A 23,218-nucleotide genomic window follows, 5' to 3' on the forward strand; every position below is an offset into this window, starting at 1 on the left:
CATTATAATAAAGATTCATGATATTTTGAATTCATCGTGATTTTTCGCAATGTATGAAAAAAAATTAAAATACATATAAAAACATGATAATTTAATTTATCACTAGAAATGTCAGTATTTCGCCAAAATATCATCTCACTTTCAAATTGTAAAAATTCATTCTGGGTTATAAGCAAATTCTCTAGCTCTAAGCTTCTATCCTCTAGTATAATGATGAAAGTGACAACTCCTAGCAAAAAAAAAAAAAAAAAAAAAAAAACAAAATAATCAAGAAAAAGGAAATATTAAGAAGTCAAATCCTCCAAAAATTTATGCATTTTGTCCTAAAATTTATAATTTTGTTTTACAATATTATTTGTTTCAAATTGTGATATATAATTTTTTTAAATTTAATATTATACTTAATTTACAACTAAAAATTTATAAAATTTAAACTTAACAAACTTTAGTAAAAAATAAAATATAGAAAGATATGTCGATACATGTCAATACATGTCCACTAAATGGAGATTTAAAGTTTCAAATATTTAATATTTAATATGGGGGGTCATCATTATTTCCACAATCATCTAAAGGGGGTTGGCTAGATTGGGATGGCAAATCATTAACACTGGAATTATCGTCTGATTAATTCCTTCATCCATGTCATACCAAATATATTTGTGAATCGCATCATTAGCATTTGTTTCTGTTTTTTTTTTGTACTTGATTTTTCGATGTATTGTCTTGTTTTGAAGAAACAACGTGTGCACTAACTCTGATCCGTCGTGTTCCAACACTAGATTGAGAGTGGTAGTGTTAGTCGAGGTAAGAGAAGTGAATAATCTCATTTCCGAGCTCATATCCCAAATTCTGCCCTTCTTTACTCCTCCAGTTAGTTGCCTCTAATACTACACAAAAAAAGGTGGGATGTAGCACGGTTAAAAGTAATAATTCCAAAACCCTTTCCATATTGGAACAAGCTTTGAAACACATAAGGAACGGATATTAAAAGATCACATCATTGTAGGATAGATGATCAAAACTCCAATTAGATTGGCCCGGATGCGTTCTCAAAGTTGCATATGGACTAAAACTGTCTCTCAAAGTTGCATAGGGGTAAAATTATCCGAAAATCTGCCAGAGGACTAAAAGTAAGCAATTTCATAAGTTACTAGACCTAAACAAAAATGGACATAGTTATCGGACTAAAATTAAAATTAGGCATATTTAGCGGACTAAACTAATACTTTTCTCATACATTATTTATGCCAAAATATGAAAATTAATCACAAAACTCTCATTTTGATAGAAATAAATGGAAGTTAAAAAACACGCCCTCTTAGTGCGATGTCATGTTTTTGGCGTGTTTGGACCCTTTTTTTTTTCTTTTTTTTTTCCCTCTTTTTACTGACGAAAATGCCTGGTCGGTGTATATAAGAGGAATTATGGTCGCTAATAATGTCTTAACTTAATGATTAAAGTTAAATTAAAGTTTCATGAACAAGTTTGGTGTCATGAGTTAAAATCCAATAATTGGACGTGTGGTTATTTATTTCACATTATGTGAGTGTTTATCTCATTTTATATAGTTATTATAATTTGTTACTGCTGGTAATATAGATGTATTGATTGAATCGATATATTACTAAGAAAAAAAAGAATCATGATCGAATTCAGTTGAATGTAACATTGTTTTTAGTAGTTTTTTTTTTTTTTTTGTTTGCATTTTCTTGGAAAAATAATATTTTTGGTTTTATAAGTTAGGCTCGTTTCAATTTTTGTTCCATTCATTATAAAATTAGCATATTTATTCTCGTAACACACAAAAATTAATACTTTTGGTCCTCATTCACTTTTTCATTACAATTTAACAGCGCAGGCAATGTGTACAGTACATGGCTATTAAGTATTTTTGGTTAGAGGAAAAATCAATGTATTTTCAACTCGGGATCATTTTTGGGAGAAATATAACTATATTTAAGGAAAAAAAATTTTTTGAAGGAAATTAAGACAAAAAAAAAAGAGCTCGTTCACTTCTTCTCGCCAGCTATCACCTTTTTTCTCGACCCATGCTTTTTGGACTTTCGGTCAATGATCGAGTCTGTAAATAGGTCCAGCTCGTTGGGTCCCAAGAAGGAGTGGGGAAGCACGATCTGTGGAGCGCTGGGAGTTCCGGGTTTGTCTCCTGTAGTTCTGGGCTTATCATCACCATCAGAGCACAGGTCGGCAAGCAGGATTTCTCTTCTTTTATCACAAAATTTAAATATCATCCTTCTCATATTTTTATAAATTGAAGCCACGTGAAATAACATAAAGAATCACTTATTCCACAAGTAAATTAAGTATGTCAAATGGAGCATTCATATGCTATTATGGGAAAAAAAGACTAATTTTTCCTTCAGTCAAAAATACTTACCGGCCATATGCACCTACAACATCAAAATTATGATAAAAAAAAAAAGTGGATGAAAACCAAAAACATTAATTTTGTAACTACGAAATTAAAAATATTAATTTCATAATAAATATGATCAAATAAAACAAACATTACTTATAAGAACAAAACTATATTTCTTTCATTTTTTCTCAATCCTAAAAATAAGTTATTAAAATATCTAGGAAAAGTATTATTTTAGCAAGCTAAGTATGCCTAATTTTAGTTTTAATCCGATAACTATGTCCATTTTTGTTTAGGTCCAGTAACTTACGAAATTGCTTACTTTTAGTCCTCTGGCAGATTTTCAAACAAGTTTACCCCTATGAGTAGATATGGACTAAAACTGCCTTTCAAAAGTTGCATAGGGGTAAAATTATTCGAAAATCTGTCAGATGATTAAAAGTAAGCAATTTCGTAAGTTACTGGATCTAAACAAAAATGAACATAATTATCGGACTAAAATTAAAATTAGGCATACTTAACGGATTAAAATAATACTTTTCCCTAAAATAAAATCGGGGGCTTATGAAGTATTACCGACAACAGAACTGAGAATAAGTTGTCAGCCTATCATTCTTGTTATACATTACTTTTGTTTATTTAATGCGAGTTACCTTACCTTAAAAAAAAAAAAAGTTTGGAACTGTTGTAAAGAAATTGAACAAATTACTTATAATATTCAAAATAAACTGGAAATTCCATTTCTACCAACTCTAATATTATAAATTTGCAAACTATCCCTCTACAAAAAAAAAAAATAATAATTTACCTTTCTGTATTTTAAAAAATACAGTAATTTATCCTTCTGTATTTTTCATAATGAAGCAATTTACCTCCTTAAACAGACATGTAATTGTTTTATTTAAAAAAATACAAAAAAATAATTTGCTATTTCTTTTTTAGTAGATGAATAATTTACTCATTTACAATATCATAAAAAATTAAATTACATTAAACCCTTTCTTAAAAGAAATTATAATAAGTCCGGAACATCTTATTCTGTACTATCATAAATTCATGTTTTGAAGAATATTTCAAACGTTTTATAACATCTTATTTACGTCTCATCCAAGTCAAATGAGATTTTTTTATTTCAATTAACACATACACATGATGCATTCAAAATTTACACTATTTATACTAGGGATAATTATATTTCGCTTCTATGAGGTTTAGTGTAATTACACATAACTTTTATGTGGTTCGAAAAATTACATTTAGCACGCTTGAAGTTTGCTTCGATCTAACAAATGAGTCCCTTCGTTAGTCAAAGTTTTTCAAATTTGTTGATATTAATAAAAAAATTAGAAGAAAAAATCTATATTAACCACAATTGACTTATTATTGATTTATTCCGGGTCGTATAAATCTTTTTTACGATCAAATTATTCTTATACGCCACACGCGTTAATGCATTTGAAGAGGTATATCTTCACCTTACAATGGTAATTTAGTTCGAAAAAAATTATTTGACCTGAAATAAGTCAGTAATGAGTTAATCGAAAGTAAATATCAATTTTCATTAAGTTTTTTGTTAATATCAGTAAATTCAATAAATTTTGACTAATTGATGGACTTATTTGTTAGACGGAATCAAACTTTAGGGGTGCTACATGTAATTTCCCAAACTACAGGAATGTACGTGCAATTATACCAAATTTCAAAAAAGGAGAACATAATTATCCCTCTATATTATTTAAAAGAAGAATTTATATACTTAATATTTATATATTAAATACAAAAAGAAAAATTTAACATAATTTGAAATACAAAATTCAATCCGGGTCATGCATGGCAGTGTCGGGGTGGTTGGATTGGGTGGCAGAAGGAGCGTAGGTGGATTAAATTTCTCACCCCACCATCTTTGGCATTTGCTAGCTTGATGGACGGCTGGGATGCGACATGCATGGATCTATTGGCTGAGTTTTATTCACTTTTCTTTTCCCTCCACTTTCTCTCTTTATCTTTTATTTTCTCCTCCACTTTTGGGAGTTTGCTTGCACCTCAGATTTCAACGAGCAAAAGAATAAAGTGTAAAGTTGTATGATTAGTTCAGTACTGTTTTCGGTTGCTCCAAGAACAGCGTAAATTTCTTGAAAAGGAGCTCATTTTCCAAGGGTGACAGTTAATCAGAGGTGAAGAGTATGAAGAAGCAGTTTGCGGCTTCAGTGTTCTTGTTTTCTTGGCTTCTGCTCCAATGTTTGGGCCACGATTTGCCATTTAAGGCGGTGAATTTGGGGGGATGGCTTGTGATTGAAGGCTGGATGACCCCATCTCTTTTTGATGCCATCCCCAACAAAGATCTCCTGGTAAGTGTTTGATTGCTTTCCTTTTTCTTGTTTCCTGATCTGGATAAGATGGGGTAGTCATCTCAAGAAATGGCTGTGATGCCTTTTTTGGTTGATAAAATTTGATTTGTGAAGCTATTGAGAATTGCAGATTCTTTTGAGTTCTTGAATGGATTTTTGCTGCTCGACTGTGTATTTGGTGGAAATTTGGAACCCTTTTGAGCAATCCAAGAAAAGTGTGAATCTCACCTATTATCACATTATTGAACTGACTGTGCTCAAGTTGTTAAAGAAGACATCTAGTTTGCTTTCCGTTGGTACCTATATTATGTAGAGGCTGCACTTTTTCTGATGTTAAAACTCTTTTTCATAAATGGGTGATGGTCGGATTTGAATCGAGCTTCTTGCTTTCGCGGGCTCTGAGATTCGTCTTTGAAGTTTCAAAAATGTTATTTGATAAATCTAATATGCTGTCAGTGTATCCTAATTACGTTGCTGAATTTGAAGAATCGGTAATCTTAAATTTGTTCGATCGATGTGTTCATCTGTTGAAATAGAAGGTAGCTGTAGATGACAGAGCAGTTTGAGAAGTAGTCAATTTATTCTTAAGTGAATGTAAAGTCTATGTCCTTTCACTTGGATGTATAATTTGGAGAATTTTTAACGCCATCTTGTTTGTTAATTAGGATGGAACTCAAGTGCATTTGAAGTCTGTAAGGCTCAACAAGTACCTATGTGCGGAAAATGGTGGTGGTTCGGCCTTGGTAGCTAACCGTGCTATTCCTAGAAGCTGGGAAACTTTCAGGGTGAGTTCTCTATTCTTTTGGTATCCTGGTTGGTTCACCACCTCGCGGGTTATTCTTGTTTGTAGTTGAAAACATTATTGTTTGATCTACAGTTGTGGAGAATCAACGAGACGACCTTCAATTTTAGAGTTCTCAACAAAGATTTCATTGGACTAAGTACTCAAGGTTTAGGGAATAAAGTATCTGCCCATGCATCTGAACCAGGGACGGCTGAATCATTCAGGATTGTACGCAATGGTGATAATCCACTTAGAGTCCGTATCCAAGCAGCGAATGACCTTTATCTGCAGGTAAAAACTATCTCTAGTGGAGTAATATTTTGCTTTCTTGAATTACCAAACACCAGTGATCCGTATACGATGGTTGTGAGTGAATAAGTTTCATTATCCTCAAACAATCAAATTACTGTGTTCCGAGAGACTGGTGATTTTTACTTTTGAAGAATATGCTCTTGGGGTTTCTTATATGTATAAAAATTTGGGCTGTGAAAGGCAGCAACAGAAGATTATGTGATGGCGAATTACTCGGGAAGCCCTGATGAGTGGGAGGATCAAGATCCTTCCGTATTTGAAATGCATATTGTCAAGACCTTGCAAGGGGAATATCAATTAACCAACGGCTATGGTCCAGATGTAGCTCCTGAAATAATGAGAGTAAGAAAAATAATTCTGCTTATGACCAACTCCACCATCAATATCACAATGTAGAAGTTGCTAAAAGCTGTGTACAAACGGCAGAATCATTGGAGCACTTACATTACTGAAGACGATTTCAGATTTATGTCCCAGAATGGTCTCAATGCCGTTAGAATTCCAGTGGGCTGGTGGATCATTAATGATCCTGTTCCACCAAAACCATTTGTTGGGGGTTCTTTGCAAGCTCTAGACAACGCATTCGAGTGGGCTTTGTAAGCATGCGCTTGTTATCTTTTGTTTTATAGTACATCACATTTTCGTTTTATCTTCATTTATAAGTAGTAATGGAGACTGCCAGAGGCGAATGATAGAGGCAGCGCTCCCACCCCCCCCACCCCCCCACCCCCAAATAATAAACTTGCATTTCATGTGGCTCAAAATATTTCTTCCCCCTCTAGTTAAAAGTGCTGACTCCATCCTAGACCCTGTCTATAAAGATCAGGATATACTTTTGATTATTTTTCTTTCTTCCTTCACAAATTCTTAGAGCATTGTTGTTAAAAGTAAAAATATTTTCTTCATTTCTGTTGTAGTAACTACAATATGAAGGTCATATTGGATCTGCATGCAGTTCCAGGATCACAGAACGGTAATCATCACAGTGGAACCAGAGATGGATTCCTGGAATGGGGTGATTCCAGAATACCCGAAACTGTTTCAGTCATAGACTTCTTGGCTGCAAGGTTCACTCTTGAATTACTTTCAACTATCCTCAACTCGAACTCACAAGCTGTACATAGGTTCTAAGTTTCCTAGAGTTCTTTTCTCTGTTCTTTTGCAACATGAATCCTTACATCAATAGAATTTGTATAATATTGCTAGTATTGCTTCAGTTAAAGCATTTCGATAAAATCCATAAGCTGCAACTATCAACATTCACCCTATTCTCACAAATTCTATTGATGTAAGGATTCATGTTGTATTTGAGATCTCCATATTCAGTTAAAGCATTTCGATAAAATTCATAAGCTGCAAATATCAATATAGACCCTATTCTCACTTTCTCAAGCAGTCTTATGTATCATATCAAGCTAATAGGGGCATTCTATTTCAGGTATGCTGATCACCCAAGTCTCATAGCAATCGAATTGATGAATGAGCCATTAGCTCCTGGTGTCACTTTGGATAGCTTGAGAAAGTACTATAAAGCCGGTTATGATGCCGTCAGAGCATACACTTCCACTGCTTATGTTATTCTATCAAATAGATTAGGAGAAGCAAACCATACAGAACTCCTCCCGTTTGCTGCAGGACTCAACTACTCGGTCATAGATGTTCACTACTACAACCGGTATTCAGACTATTTCCGGAGCTTGAACGGTCAGCAGAACGTCGATTATGTCTACAAGAAAAGACCAAAGCAGCTGCAAGAAGTGACTCGTCCCGGTGGTCCTTTGAGCTTTGTCGGTAAGAGAAAATGACACAAACTTAGACTTTCAAATGAAGTTTTGAAGGATTGGTTTTTGACAAATGAGAGAATTCTGATATCGTATTGCAGGAGAATGGACTGCTGATTTGTACATCGACAATGCCTCGATGCAAGATTATCGGAGATTTGCAAAAGCTCAGCTCGACGTTTATGGGAAGGCCACGTTTGGATGGGCTTATTGGTCGTACAAGTGCGAGCAGAAGCATTGGAGTTTCAGGTGGATGATCGAAAACGGCTATATGGAGCTCTGATAGCTCTGAAATTTCATGTTTGTACTATCATCAGTTAAACCAAGACATAAGCAAGGGAAATATTTATATCTATACATATATTGTTGAATTCTCTTTGAACAATAATAGTATTTTTTGCAAAGAGTTAGGTAAATATTAGTAAAAGAATGATAATGAAGTGTTTATTTCTGAGTTGTTTTTCTTTGCTTTCAATTTTGTTTTTGGCACTGTTCATACCAAAAAGCTTTTGCAATAAATTATTAATTAAAAGATCAAAGAATGTTTAAGTATGTCCCGTTAAAAAATTAATTCATATTAAAGTTCATGGTGTTCAAGCTTTGCAGAAGTGAGTTTAAGCTATCCAAGTTCTGCTCATACCTATAAAAAGTACAGTAAACGTCCAAAATAAGTTCAAAACTCTCTTCCTCGATGAACTCTGCAACCATAAAGATTTCATGTCTTTTCTTATATAAAAGTTTCAGAGCTTGTATAGGAAAATATGTAATTTTATTTCAAATTCATTTAATATGCACTAGAGTCGAAAAACAAATGGACTGAAATTGATTGATAAAAGCTTATTTGAATTCAATTTGTTAAACTTAATAAATCAAACTTGAACAACTTTTCTTTTGGATAAGATTTCGAGCTTGACTTGAACTCGGTTTGCTTAGTGCAAAAATAATAAATATACTTAAAAATATTAAATTATTCAAACCCAATTCCTGTTTAATTCAATTAGAGCTCGTTTGAGCTCTTTTAAGTAAATAATTAATCAAATTCAAATGCAATTTTTCAAGCTTGATAATGTCTCAAATAATGTTAAACATAATATGTTCGACTAGACTCGAATTACCTTAATGTACACACATCAATTGTACATTTTTTTAAGATAAAATAAATAAGGTAATATTTATAAACATGGTATATATAGTTTAAATAAAATAATGCATATGCAATAGGATTAAATAGAAAATCCAGTTCTTAAACAATAGGCCAACATTTCTAGACATGAATTGAAGGTATTTTGGGAATATCTAATAATGATCATTAAATCACATGAGCCAAACAAAATTCAGTTTTTATTTTTTGCACATTTTCAGCGACGTTTCAAGTTCATTAACATCAGAAGTAATTAATTTTTAAAATTGAAAGTGAGATGTAAATCAAAATTATTTTTCCAAACAATTTCTCAATTTTTATTATTGCAAAATAAAGTCCAAATCTCTCTCTATCAGTTCCTTGTCACGTGTTCTTATCCGATTTTAGTCCATTTTCTTTCAAATGCACTCGTATAATCCCTCATCTCTCCTCTCTCTCTCTCTCTCTCTCTCTCTCTCTATATATATATATATATATATATATATCATTAAAGTCCCTAACAATCAAATGTAACAGTGATGCATGTGATTTTAGTAGGGATCCAACAAGTTTGGATTTGGATGGTGAATTTGGGTCAATTGAATAAAAGAATTTAAAAATGAGACCTGCAAAACAACACATTAATACTCTGATGCCTAAGTTAGTTCCAGATTTAAATAGTAGAAATAAAGTGTAATGAAAAATTGAGATATGATAAATAAATTCATGGAATAGGTCGTGATTAGAGTACAATTGGAATGATAGAGAAGAAATAGGGAGTGATTTTTCAGATCATAGTAAGTGTCCCCATTGAGGAATTGAACCTATACATATAAGGGGTGCCTTCCTATTTGGTTGGGACACTACACACCACCTTTGTTCTCGGAAAAAGGGACCAAAATACGTGTAAATGAGGCCTGATTCGATCATATCTCCAACTGACCACCTCACAGCAACATCTTTTTGCCTGAGGGAGGACTCCTTGCATGTGAGGACTCCTATTCTGCGGCAGTCCCTCTAGGTTTAGGAGTCCTAGGTCTTCGGGGCGCCTCCCTGTTAGAATAAATGCTCAAAAGCCAATTAGATTAGCCTAGATGTATTTTGTTCTGACAAATTAACAATATCATGTAATATTATTTGAAGTGAATAAAATGAGTACGCTTATCTTGCATCCACTTCGTTGTACTCATTTTGTATGTTTATATTTTTACTTGAACATCACAACAAAGCCCATAGACCAATTGATAACCGTGCAGTTGAGCCGCGCATCGGATGGTGGTCATGAAACCAATTGCCAAAAGGTTGGGCTTGAAACGTTTTAAGTTGAGGACCTCAAGAATTGACATCGAGAGTCCTATGGAGACTTGCACTAAGAGTCGCATTCAATTGGTGAGTACCGTGTTTCATCAGTGACAGATGCGGACGTCTATGCGTCTTCATGGGTTGATTGACTAGGTGTTGAATCAACTGAACTGACTCGTGGGGATTTTCATATGGAAGCTTTGGAGGCTTGGCCGGTATGATTTGAATCTCCAATTTCGATAGTTCGGGAGTAGTCCTCGAACTTGAGTGATGGGTGTCGATTCCACCAAAAATAATTCCTACGAATAATTTTGTAGAAGTGTGAGTAGGGTCGATTCCACAGGAATTGATTTTAAATTAATTCCTTCAAAAATAAAAATAATTGGGGGGAGAGGAGTGTTTGATTGTAAAGAAGAATAAAAATAAAAACTAAATTAAACTAAAGAGCTAATATAATTAGAAGAGGTAAATATAAAAAAAAAGTATTTCAGTTAAAGACAGGATCATGCTTAATTCCACGGTTGATAATAGATGCAAAGATAATAATTATTTATGATAGATAAATTGGTTATGGCCATTTTTACGACCTAATGATCTCACCTTTCCTTGTGGATAGTCAAGGAACGTCTGTTGACTAAATCCCTAATCAGTAAACAACCTTGGAAATGTCCTCAAAATTTAATTTACCAACAACATTAAGAACTAGAAAGACCTAATTCTAACTAATAAATTCGTACGAGAATTTATTTAAGTTAAATTGTGCATTCCCCACAACATAATCGAAAACTTCTACATAATCAATTATGATATGTTATTACTAGTTATTGAACTAAACAAACAATTACGCATTTGCAAATTCAATTGGCTAGGCAAATATTCTTGACAATGAATAACTACCTATCATTCATAAATCAGATTATTTGTAATAAAAGCACAGAGAACAACAAATACCAATATGAATAAAAGTAGAAAGCATAAATTAGATCTCACAACTTGTTCGAATTAAGCATTCACCAAGTCTTCAACCGGAATGAGAGAACTAGCTAAACATGCTCATGGAAGAACGCATGAAAAATAAAATAAGAAAATATCATAAAAATGTAGAGAAATAGAGAGACGAGAATTTAAGATCTAAAATTCTCAAGAGTTTAAAAGTTGGCTCTTAAAGTGAATTATATCACATATACATACTAACTAGATACCTAATTCTACTAAGATTAAAGGTAGATTCCTAATTGAACTAAAAGACTAATGGAAATAAAATTATAATCCTTAAACTCCTCATTCATCAAAAGGTTGTCCAAGCAGATCCAAATTCTTGCCAAAAATTGAGTTTGAGTCTTGTCCGAATTTTCCTTTTGGTTCTTTTCTTCATTTTCCATTTCATTTGCCCTAATGCTGCAAAATAATATTTAATTAGGAGCATTTTGGTCAGAAGATAGGTCAAAATATAATATAAAATAAGCACAAAATGCGATCTTATCAATTATCCCTCCATTTAACCCTTTGCTCGTCCTCGATTCAAAAAAATAGGGATAAGATACGTTCAAAAATTTCATTCCAAACTTTACAGATCGCAGACGAAAGTACCCAAGCAGAAATCTAGTTAAGTGTTCAAAGAATGGTACACCATATGATAAAAGACAACTCAACAAGCTTCAAATAAGTTTTCACAAGATGATTTTTATCAAAAATTAAGCATGGAAAACAAGTGGACTGTGCTCTCATATCTGCCAATCTCTCAAGTGTTTTTGTTGTTGAGTGTTTCCCTCAAATGCTTATGAAAATGCTTCACCATAGGCTTAATTATACACCAAAATCTCCACTACTTATAAATATGCACACACTTGAATCAAGAGATCTTATATTTTGGTTGTAATGGGGCTTTGGTTTAGGGGTGGGAAGAATAAGAAAAATTGAGGTGAAAATTCAAGAAATTAAATTAGAGCACCAAGTGATATATGTAAAAATCCAAGCTTCTCAAAATTGATTTATCTCATGCTCTAATTTCATGTCCCACTTTCCTCGACTTAAGCTATGCCTTTCTTTCAAAGAGAGAGAGTATTCTATTTTTTTTTGCATTCTTCGATTTTCTTTTTGTTTTTTTTTTTTCGAAGGCATATTTATCTTTTTTTTTTCTCTCTTTCTTTGTCTATTTTGCATTAAGGCATAGAACAAGATTGTCACATGACATATTAGCTCATGAACCCCCTTTACAAATTGAGATATCCCCACACTTAATGTCAAAACACATATTTAGAATACATCTTTGTTTTCTTGACGCTCTACTAGTCCCTAAAAAGGCCAAACAAGGGTAATAAAAAGACGGTAGAGTTTGTTTATACGTGGGGATTCATAACAAGGAATTAAGGCTCATAAGACTCAAATGGGCTTACTCAGGGGAATTGCATGTGGGTGGTTTTTTAAACTAAAGAGATTTTTTATCCTAGTGCCTTTATCATTTTCAAGTGTATACATAGAGATGTGACCTCGATATGGTTCTAAGCAAGTTCTAGGAAGACAAAATCATGAAGCATTATCTCTCAAGATAAAAATTATAGATTTTTATGAGTGTATAGACTCAAAATTCCTCTATAAGTAGGTTATGTCCACCAATTTTCCACATTCAATTTTCAAATCAAATCACCATTTGCAAAAATAAGTTCTATTCGTAAGTTATCAAGAGTCATTAGATGTACACCCTTATCACAGATTACCAAATTATTACTTGATTAGGCTAAGTCTTTGATCAAAAAGCTAGTATGAGGACAAGAAAAAAAAATGGGTTCAACAAATATGGAAGGGGTATCAAGCATCAATCAAAATAATTAATTCACCAAGACTCATTTTTCTACCAAAGCAATCATCAAAACACCCTCCCCCCACTTAATTCCACATTGTCCTCAATGTGACAAGCATGCATATTTAGGACGATGAAATAAGAGAAAATGAGAAAGAGAACGTCCCTTAGTGATTTGGGGGTAAGTGATGGAATTGCGAGAGCTCGAGAATTGTGAGACCGAGAACGAGAGGGGGAGTCCCTTATGGATGCTCATACATCTTGACAGATTAGTTGGCCGAATTAGGCGTGGGCACGCCTAATTGTAGGGTTGATGCATGTTCACCCTGACCTGCAAAAATCGATTGTAGTGGTATCACAACATTCACAAGAAGTTAGATGAGAGAGAAAAAGAGAAAAAAATAATTGAGAAAAACAAAAGGACATGTGTTGCCTCCTAAAGAAAGTCTTTGGCTAGACGTTGTTGTGCCTCAACTTAAATGAGTTGGACACTCTAAATTCACTTCCTCTATGTAATGCAACCTAGTGATGGTATGGATTTAGAAGAACTTAGCGGCTCATGGATAACTTTTTCCTTGAACTTATTTTGTCACGAAAATTTTTATTTTTGTAAGTTCTTGCACTCGAGGTGAGATTTTTGTTAAATGTTCCCTGACCATCAAACATAGCATTTTCTTGCACCAAAGGGTTAATAAAATCAATGAGAAAAAAAAAAAAAAAAGAATGCACATCATTAGAATATTGCATGGCACCACTAATGTTAAAACTCAATAACCTCATTATCAAATTCCATAAAGAGAATTTCGGTATCAACATCAATTTTAGTTTTTGAGGTTTTAAGGAATGACCTTCCTAACAAGATGGATGCAGAATTAGGAGAAATATCCCCCGTCATGTCAAGAACATAAAAATGATCAGGAAAAACCAATTCATTAACTTGCACAAGTACATCCTCAAGAATTCCTTTAGGGTAAACTACGGAACGATCGGTTGAAGAACAACTCCCATTTCTTTCAATGGACCAACATTCAAAGATTCATAGATAGTAAGAGGCATAATATTGATTGAATCACCCAAATCACACATTACTTTTTCGATTCCAATCTTTTGAATTTTTCAAGGGATAGAAAACGTAGCTGGATCATTGCATTTAGGAAGTAGTTTTCTTTGAACAATGACAGATACATTTTCTCCCATGCTTACCCTTTCATTACCTCTCAATTTGGATTTGTTGGTGCACAATTCCTTGAGAAATTTTGCAGAGCTAGGTATTTGTTTAATTGCATTGAGTAGGGGAATATTTACCTCAACTTTGAATAAAGTTTCAAAAATCCCCTTTTCCTCTTCCTCCTCTTTGGAATTAGCGAATCTTTCCGGGAAGGGAGGTTTGGGCATGAACACCTTGGGACTGTCCTTGCTGACTTGGTTGGCTTTTTCAACTTATTTTGGAGGAATTTTGAGTGCATCCTTTGTTTTGCCTTGTTGTGCGTGCCCACGCCTAGTGCTATTTTCGAGTTGTAGCTCTTTTCCATTGTACAAGGTAATATAACTAACGTTTTGTTTAGAATTAATGATAGTTTGAGAGGGAAACTTACCTTGAGATTTGAAGCGGCTGACGGAGGAGGCTAGTTGGCTCATTTGGGATTCCAAATTTTGTATGCTCAAGCGGGTTTTTTGTTGGAATTTGCGAGTTTCTTGTTGGAATTGTTGGGTGCTCAATGTGAGTGTCTTCATGATATCCTCTAGGGGCATACCATTATTTGGATTGGTTTGAGATGGTGGTGGTGGTTGTTAGTGTGGAACCCTTTGAAAGTTTTGAGGAAGATTATCATACCTCAAATTTGGGTGATCTCTCAAACCGGGGTTATAGTTATTGGAACGTGCAACTTAACAGCATGGTCGGAAGGAGAAATCAAACCCTGTTAGACATGGTTCGATCCATGATGTGTTTTAACTGCCTCTATCTTTCTGGGGATACGCTCTTGACACAGCGCCCATGTTTCTCAACATAGCGCCATCCAGGACTTTTCCCCAGGTGCCATATGAGATATGGCACGGCAAGCCTGTATCCTACAAGATCTTGAGAGTATGTGGTAACCCCTCATACGTCAACAGGCTAGTAGGAGACAAACTAGAATCAAGATCTAGTCTGTGTAAGTTTGTCGGTTATCCGAAAGAAATTGCAGGGTACTATTTTTATGACCCATATGAACAAAAGATTTTTGTCGCAAGGAACACAATATTCTTGAAATAGGGCTTTCCTACAAATAGTCGACATGATGAGGAACTACTTAAAAAGTCAAGTGAGATACCTCATCAAGAAAATGCAACACCATCTATTCCTATGGTTCCCAATAACAGTGCTCCAGTTCTCCGTAAGTCAACCAGAATATCCCAACCTCCCGATAGGTATGAATTCTTAGGCTTGACTAACCAATTGGATGGTGATCCAAGAACATACGGGAAGCGATGTTTGACATCGACTCAGATAAAGTGGCTTGAGGTCATGAAATTCGAAATAGACTGGATGAGTTGAAATCAAGTTTAGACCCTCGTGGACCCCCTAAAGGGGTTAAGTTGATTGGTTGCAAATGGGTCGACAAATATAAGCTTGGAACTAACAGAGAGGTTACTGCCTTCAAGGCTAGGCTCGTGGCAAAAGGATACATTCAACGACTCGGGGTCGACTTTGAGGAAGGCTATTTGCCCGTGGCAATGGCCAAGTCCATTCAGATACTGCTCGCTATAGAAGCTTTGTATGACTATAAAATATGGAAGATGGACTTGAAAATGGCCTTCCTAAACGGTTTCATTGAGGAAGAGATATACACGAATCAGCTGGAAGGTTTCACCTCCGCTGGAGAAAAACTTAAAGTTTGTCGTCTCCAAAGGTCCATGTACAGCCTCAAACAAGCTTCCCGAAGCTTGAACACACATTTTGATGAATTCATACGAGGATATGATTTCATGAAAAATGAATCTGATCCTTGTGTATGCAAGAAGATTAGTGGGAGATCAATTACATACCCTGTACTTTATGTTGACAATATCTTGCTCATTGTGAATGATGTCAAGATATTGGGAAACATAAAAGTATGATTGTCCACTCAATTTTCCATGAAGGATATAGGTGAAGCTTCCTACATCCTTGGCATCAGAATCTACAAGGATAGATCCAAAAGGATGTTAGGATTAACCCAATCCTCGTACATTGAGAAAGCCTTGAGGAGATTCAAGATGGAAAGCTCAAAATGAGGATTCCTTCCAATGAGGTATGGGATTAAGCTGTCCAAGAAACAATCTCCCAAGACTGATGAGGAACTTAAACAGTGCACTAGGCTCGATATTGCATACACTTTGAGTTTAACGAGCAGATATCAGACATGTGCTAGTGAAGCACACTGGAGTGAGGTCAAGACCATACTTAAGTACCTGAAAAGGACTAAAGATATGTTCTTGATCTATGGTGGTCGAGATTTAATACTGGAAGGCTACAGCGATGCTAGCTTTTTATCGAACGATATGATGTCAAGTCCCAATCAGGTTTTGTATTCAAGCTAAATTATAGTGTGGTTACTTGGAAAAGTGTTAGAATAGGTGACCAGAAAGCCACTTGGATTGGCCGTTTTGGGAATCATTTAGCAATCTTTATGAATGTAGTAAGCATTCATCTGTGACGCCATATGTTTGTTGTGCTTACTATTTACATTGAATGGTGTTTACTTTTTTGGAACGAAACAGAAAATATTTTTCAAAAATATTTAAATGAAATACTATATAAAAAATTAGAAAATATTTTATGAAAATATTTTCAGAAATGGGGGAGGGGGAAATAAGAAAAAAAGAGTGAACCAACCTTCGATCAAAGAGAGAAGGAGGGAGGGCGAACGGCGGCGGGAAGGCGAAATGGCACAGGGTGGAACACACACACACACAGAGAGAGAGAGAGAGAGAGAGAGAGAGAGAGAGAGAGAGAGTGCGAGCTATGATAGAGGGAGAGGAGGGAGGAAAAAAAATCTGTTAGGTGTTGTTTATATACTTAAATTTTGTAAAGGTCAAACTTTTAAAAAATTATTCCAATGCCCGTTCTTAATAATCAAACCAACATCGTTTTAGTTGATGTGAATTAGTCAGATTCTTGATTTATTTAGGCACGGTTGGTCATAGTTCCTAAATTTGTTCCTAACTACAAAAAACAAGGTCGTTTAATTCAAAAACGACGTATATTTTGAAGATATTCAGATGATAGTTCCTATATTTAAAAAATCATTCCTAATATTGTGCCAAAATTATTTTCTCTTTTAAATAAAAAAATAAAGAAAAAATCATTCCACACATGTAAATGATCACATAGAATTAGACCATAAATTAATTAAGACCATTCAAAACATATAATATTTTAAAATTAAATTGATACATGTTCAAAGATCAAGTATATTATATATATAAGATTGTTAATCTTACATAGATGTATGTATCATCTTATACTCTTATACTATATTGTCTAATCAGACCATTGGATATGATTAGATCGACAAAATACTACATTCAATGAAGTTTTTGACATTTTTGTTATATGGATAGTGAAATATTATACCTGATTCACAGTCAACGAGGTTCAAGACGATGCAACTGTCCATCAAACCATGTGAGCCACTGAGCCACTTCTTCTTTAACGTAACCACTTGCTCGGCCAGGGTAGTTGAAAATAGACTGTTGGATACGAGTGTCATTCATACAGAGGTCGTCATTTGTTCGGGGACTGTTCCAATTGCAAAGAATTTGTAGCTTAAAGTATTTAGAAGTGAATAGACCGATTTCTTCTATGTGTTCCATTTAGTCGAAAAAAATTGGCAGAAATATTTTCTCGAAATTGTACAAGATGGTTGCAACCTACCTTCCAACTCTTGTACCTTGTTTACATTGAGCATCGTCGACATAGAATCTAGAATTGAAGATTGACCTCTGTCAACACACTCCATACCGGCTGAGGAAGCATTTCAAGAAAGGCAATCAGGATCAACTTCTACATGAATACGTGACAATCATGACTCTTCATGCTATGAAGCTTTAGCTTCTTCATATTCACACAACGAACCAAATTAGATACATAACCATAAGGAAACTTGAGATGACTAATCTATTCACTATTCTCCTCTTCTGATCCTTGGTCAGCATATATACAGTTTTGAGCATCACGTTTGGCCTCCTTTCATCAACCTCGAGCTCCGGTTGATTACATATGATCTTCAGGTTCTTCCTTAGTATTTAGTTTTTCTTCATTTTTCCCTTTATATCCATTATGGTATTGAATATATTGTCAAACACATTCTTCTTAATGTGCATGATAGTAAGATTATTTCGTATCAGATGCGTCGACCAATACTCGAGCTTCCCAAAGATACTTTTTTTTATCCATTTATGTTCCCTACTGTAGCCGTCTGGAATTGACAACAACACTTCAACCGCAGGACTAAACTTTTCAACCCAATCGCGGATCTGTTTTTTGTCAATCTGGGACGTGCAACCCTCCTTTCTACTTGATTCTTTGTTAATGCTTTATTGTTCGTACGGTACGGATGATTCGGGGGGATAAACTATCTGTGGCAATCAAAGTAGCACGCCTTCCCACCGTTTTGCAGATAGATGCACTTGTGTATTTCATACAAACTGGATACCCCATTACACCATCGATACTCTATCCAAACGACATCAAGCAGGTAGGTCGTTCACTGTCCATATCAAAGCGGCGCGCATCGCGAATGTCTCGTTCTTCACTTTATTGCACATCAGTACACCCACATGCCATAAATTCTGCAACTCCTCGATCAGCAGCTTTAGGTAAACATCGATGAGACGTTTCACATTCGAAGAGCCAGGGATCACTATCCTCAAGAACATATACTCAGAACTCATGCACATTCCTGGTGAAAGATTATACCGTGTAAGCATAACGGGCCAATATGAATACGTACCACCGTACTGCCCGTGTGATGCGAACCCATTCGTGCACAAACCCAGTCTAACATTGCTGGGCTCTGCTGCAAAATTGAGATATATCCGGTAAAAATGCCTCCATGCCTCTACATCAGACAAATAGCTCATGGATCCTTCCTCCATCTGATGGTTGGCATGCCACGTCATTTGCTCGACAATCATTTCTGAAGTATACAATCTCTATAGGAAAAACGTAATCGATGGGTACCTAAGAATGACATAGGGGTCTTCTTGCGGTTAGGATTTCGCTCCCTGGTCGGCTTGTACCTAGTTTCTCCACAAAACTTGCGGTAGTCCAGATCAATGCCATCCTTCCAGTACAAGATGCTACCATTCTTACACGCAATCTTCTCAACAGTTAAACCCAAGTCTGTTATCAACTACTTCGTACTATAGTAATCGAAGGGCAGGGTGTGGTCGCGGGGCATATAGGATTAGCCCACTAGGATATTGGATCATATATTCACTCAAAAATATGGTCATCGGCCTTGATATTCACTAACTCAGCAACATATGCCAATTGAGATTGAGTGCAATTATTTCACAACTACTGCTCTATAGCATGCAGTACATTATGAAACTGATCTACCAGCCCAGATACATAATCATATGGGCACTATTGTAATATGAACTAGGCCAACATCAGTAGGACATAACCTCGTATCGTCATCAGGCGCACCATTCTGGTTATAATTAGAAGACCAGAAAGCCAACCCAGTGACATCGAAAACCATCCTCTACGCCTAATTCATCTGGCCCACATTACCCAAGTGCGTACTGGTACCCTATTCATCAGGAGCCAGGGGATTTTGCTCCTCCTACAAAGGGGGCACGGTAAGACCTCAAAGTACTCCTCCACCCTTTCCTCTCCATGTGAAGTCCAATTATAATACTAAGGCATAAAATTTTTTATATACAATTCAAAATTTACCTCGTCAAAGGTTTCGAAAACCTTATTTTTGCACTTCCGACAAGGACATCTAATTTTCTCACCGTCTATATATGTGTGTTGAGACTTGCCCATTCTATAAAAGTAATAACACCATCCTCAAACTCTAGAGTAAGACCCGCCCTCCTCTGCAGGTTCTTTTCATACATTCATCTCCGCAACTGTCTTAGCATGATGAGTCCTACACACACACACACACACATATATATTATAGCATTAAATTTAATTGAGAAAAGTACAACAAATAAAATCAACTGACAAATAAAGAGTTAAAGTTGTTACTTGACCAAAAGAACTTGAAATATCAACGAAAATTCAATAGAAATTGATGAACGAGGGTATAAAAATATTAGTGGGATAGTGAAAGATTAAGAAAAAATCGAGAAAGAATGAGGAAATAAAGAGAACATAAGAAGAATGGACTCAATTGCCCCCTCTCCGTTAAATCCAACTAACGGTGTTAATTTTTTAAAAAATAACCGTTATACCTTTACTTATTATATATATTAATGACCGTTGAATCTTCTTTGATCAAATACTGATCATCAGATCTAATCAATTAATCTCAACTGTTAGATTTTAAAAAAATAAAAGGTCTAGATTCAACAAATTATTTAACTTATATTATATATAAATAATTTAAAATTTTAAAAATATATTATTATTATATATTTAAAAAAAACAAACTATCCACCCTACCCCCATAATCCCCCCCTCCCCCGCCCGGCGCACCCCCCAAATTCTGGTTGCCAGCGGCTAAAATTCTTAAAATCGTCATATCTCAGTAAATTCTTTAGCAAATTGAGTGAGGCCGGTCTCGTTAGAATCGCCTTGAAGAGACGAGTCTGATGGTGGTGGTTTGAGAGGCGAGATTCGACCGGACGGAGACGAATCAACGGCAAACATGTTCGGAGGTCGTGACTTGAGCCCACTCTCTGTGATTGACGAAAACTCAAATTGAAGGTATGAAAATGTTAGTCTTGAAGAGAGGATTCAAATGGTACCATTGACTGTTGAAAATTCGTCCGGACGGCGGCGAAAAAGGGGCAAAAATCGCGGTTTTTTCCCTTTTTTTAATTTTTAATTAATTTTAATTATATTAATTAAAATATATTTTAGTTAATTAAGGATATTTTAAATAATTATAATGATTAAATATTTTGGCTAATTAATAATAATTATTTTAATTAAATATATATTTTAATTAATTACAAATAATAGTTAGATTTATTAATTAACAATTATAAAATTATTTGAATTTAAATATAATTTAATTTAATATTTCAATTTAAATTTAATATATTTTTTAAGGTGAGAAATTACAAAATAAACACACAAAACAAGCCAAAAAATTCTTTGTATGTTATATAGACGCATAGAGGGGTATTTTAGTCCAAAATGTCATTAAATATGAACCTAAACCGCAGAAAATGACTACCAAACGCAGTAGACGCGCTTCTCCTCTACTTCCCATTAGTTGCTAACATAATGAGGATTTTTTGCTAATTAAAACAAAACAGGAGGGGGTTTTAGCCTATTCTGAAAATAGTACAGTATGTTTTGCATACTTACTAAAACATAAAGGATTTTATGCATTTTGTCCCAAATTTTATATCAAATTCAGAAATACAAATTGCATTACGAAAAGTTTGATGTTTGATAAACGTTTACAGAAAACTGGAACTAAATGTAATGGATCTAAAGTTACATAACAATGTCCAAGTTTGTCAATATTTTGCACCAAATCTTCCTTTGCAATCATGTCTAACCTTTTGTTCCTACTAAATTGAAGAACAAAAAAGAAATAATTTATTTCTTCAAGGAATAAGAAGGAAGAACACTTTCCCATCATTTTTTCTTTTTTTTTTTTGGCGGGTATTTTTCCCCCCCAAAGCCCGCCAGTCTGCCACTTAGCAGAGCTTTGGACTCGATCCTTAATAATTAATGAATTCCACATTCTTTTATGTCTTGAAATTAAAAAAAATAGACTTAAAAAATGCAATATAGAAATTACTTACAATATAAAAAACCAAAATTAAAAATACGTCTACGTATAAGATAAAAAATATAATATAAGCCATACTGATCCGGGTCGAAAATACGCGACCTCCTTGGTTCAGTCTCCCAAGCGGTTCGAGGTCGCTCCTCTCCCAGACTAGTGATTGGGCCCTGAGAAAAGAAGCAGATCGTTAGGCTTGCTGGGGTGGCCCCCAGCTAAGGCCCTCCGATGCTTAAGTCAGTGTTTGGTTGAGGTCGAAATATGGGGTCGCTGGGAAAAATAGCGAGCTGAAGGTAAAATGCGGTCGAGACGACGTACCTCTAATACACTGACCGGGAGGTATATATAGAGAACCAGGGGGTCTATCGACCCGCTACGCGCGTGCCACGTGCTCCAAGTCGTCGGGTCGGGTCGCGACCCGACCCGGTGAAAGTGGCGCGGGTCATGCTGGCAAACTTGCGATTTTGGGCCCCATCAAGGGCAAAGTTGTCTTTTTACGAGAAAATAGGGTTTTACCCCCATCATTACTCCCCTACTTTTCTTAGTGTGAGTAGCACGCTAAGGAAAGTCGAATGGTCTATCGATCTCGTCCCTCAGATCATCATCGCCATCTCGATATCCGACCGTTGCCTTTCGACATCCGACCGTTGTCTTCGACACGGATCTCCATAAATTTACCCCTATAAATACAGGGAGGTTCGACTGCAGTTCTGCAACATTCTCAATCTCAATTGTTCCTCGCGCGATCTGCCTCCTCCAGCTGCGACCTGCCTTCTAGCCAGGTACTTCCGAGCGACCTCCTTTTAATATTATGTCTTCCAAGCCTAGTAATTCTAGTAGCTCATCTGGTAGTTCATCTAGTAGCTCTGGTAGTTCATCGAGTACCTCTGGTAGTTCATCTGCTAGTTCTTCGGGTAGTCCCGGCAGTTCCTCTGCGACCTCACAAATACCCATGGCTCGTAGAAAACAGATAGGATCCCCTAGCGTAGGTAGAAGCGACCCGGAGATAGCGATCTCACTTATGACCCCAGAACATAGCGAGGGCGAACCAACTGATAAACCTTGGCTAACCATTGAAAGCACTTTATACTTCACCGCTGATGCGATTAGAGAGAGGTATTATATTCCTCTAGATTACGAAATTATTCTTCCTTCTCCCTCGGATCGCATGAATCGACCTCCACCCGGTAGTTGTCCGATTTCTATTGTACATTTAGCTGCGGGCTTGCGTTTTCCCCTTCCTCGTACCGTTGCTAGAATTTTATCTAGGTTGGAGATAGGTCCCATGCAACTAGCTCCCAATTCCATCTGCCATATTTTATCCTTTATTATCATAATGGAATACTTCGAGCTTGAACCCGACTTCGATAGCTTCTGGTCGCTTTACAAGTTTACGACCTCGAAGAGGTCAGGCGACCAGGGTTTCTTCTATCTTACTGCCAAACC

The 23,218-nt window shown here is 35.5% G+C and overlaps 1 protein-coding gene across 1 annotated transcript; it reads left to right on the top strand.

Annotated features, from left to right (window-relative positions):
• LOC105165941 (probable glucan 1,3-beta-glucosidase A) lies at positions 4,405-8,059 on the top strand. Its single transcript, XM_011085095.2, has 8 exons — positions 4,405-4,728; positions 5,394-5,513; positions 5,606-5,803; positions 6,005-6,166; positions 6,251-6,420; positions 6,742-6,891; positions 7,263-7,615; positions 7,707-8,059. The coding sequence occupies exons 1-8, from the start codon at positions 4,564-4,566 to the stop codon at positions 7,886-7,888; spliced, it is 1,500 nt and encodes a 499-aa protein (XP_011083397.1). The 5' UTR covers positions 4,405-4,563; the 3' UTR covers positions 7,889-8,059.

The sequence above is a fragment of the Sesamum indicum genome, linkage group LG7, assembly GCF_000512975.1.
Source record: "Sesamum indicum cultivar Zhongzhi No. 13 linkage group LG7, S_indicum_v1.0, whole genome shotgun sequence".
In the NCBI taxonomy this organism is placed as follows: domain Eukaryota; kingdom Viridiplantae; phylum Streptophyta; class Magnoliopsida; order Lamiales; family Pedaliaceae; genus Sesamum; species Sesamum indicum.

Excerpts from the sequence above, each read along its gene's own strand:
- LOC105165941 (XM_011085095.2), top strand. The coding sequence starts at position 4,564 with ATGAAGAAGCAGTTTGCGGCTTCAGTGTTCTTGTTTTCTTGGCTTCTG. Across the intron at positions 4,729-5,393 it reads TCCCCAACAAAGATCTCCTG|GATGGAACTCAAGTGCATTT; the intron begins GTAAGTGTTTGA and ends TTTGTTAATTAG. Across the intron at positions 5,514-5,605 it reads GAAGCTGGGAAACTTTCAGG|TTGTGGAGAATCAACGAGAC; the intron begins GTGAGTTCTCTA and ends TTTGATCTACAG.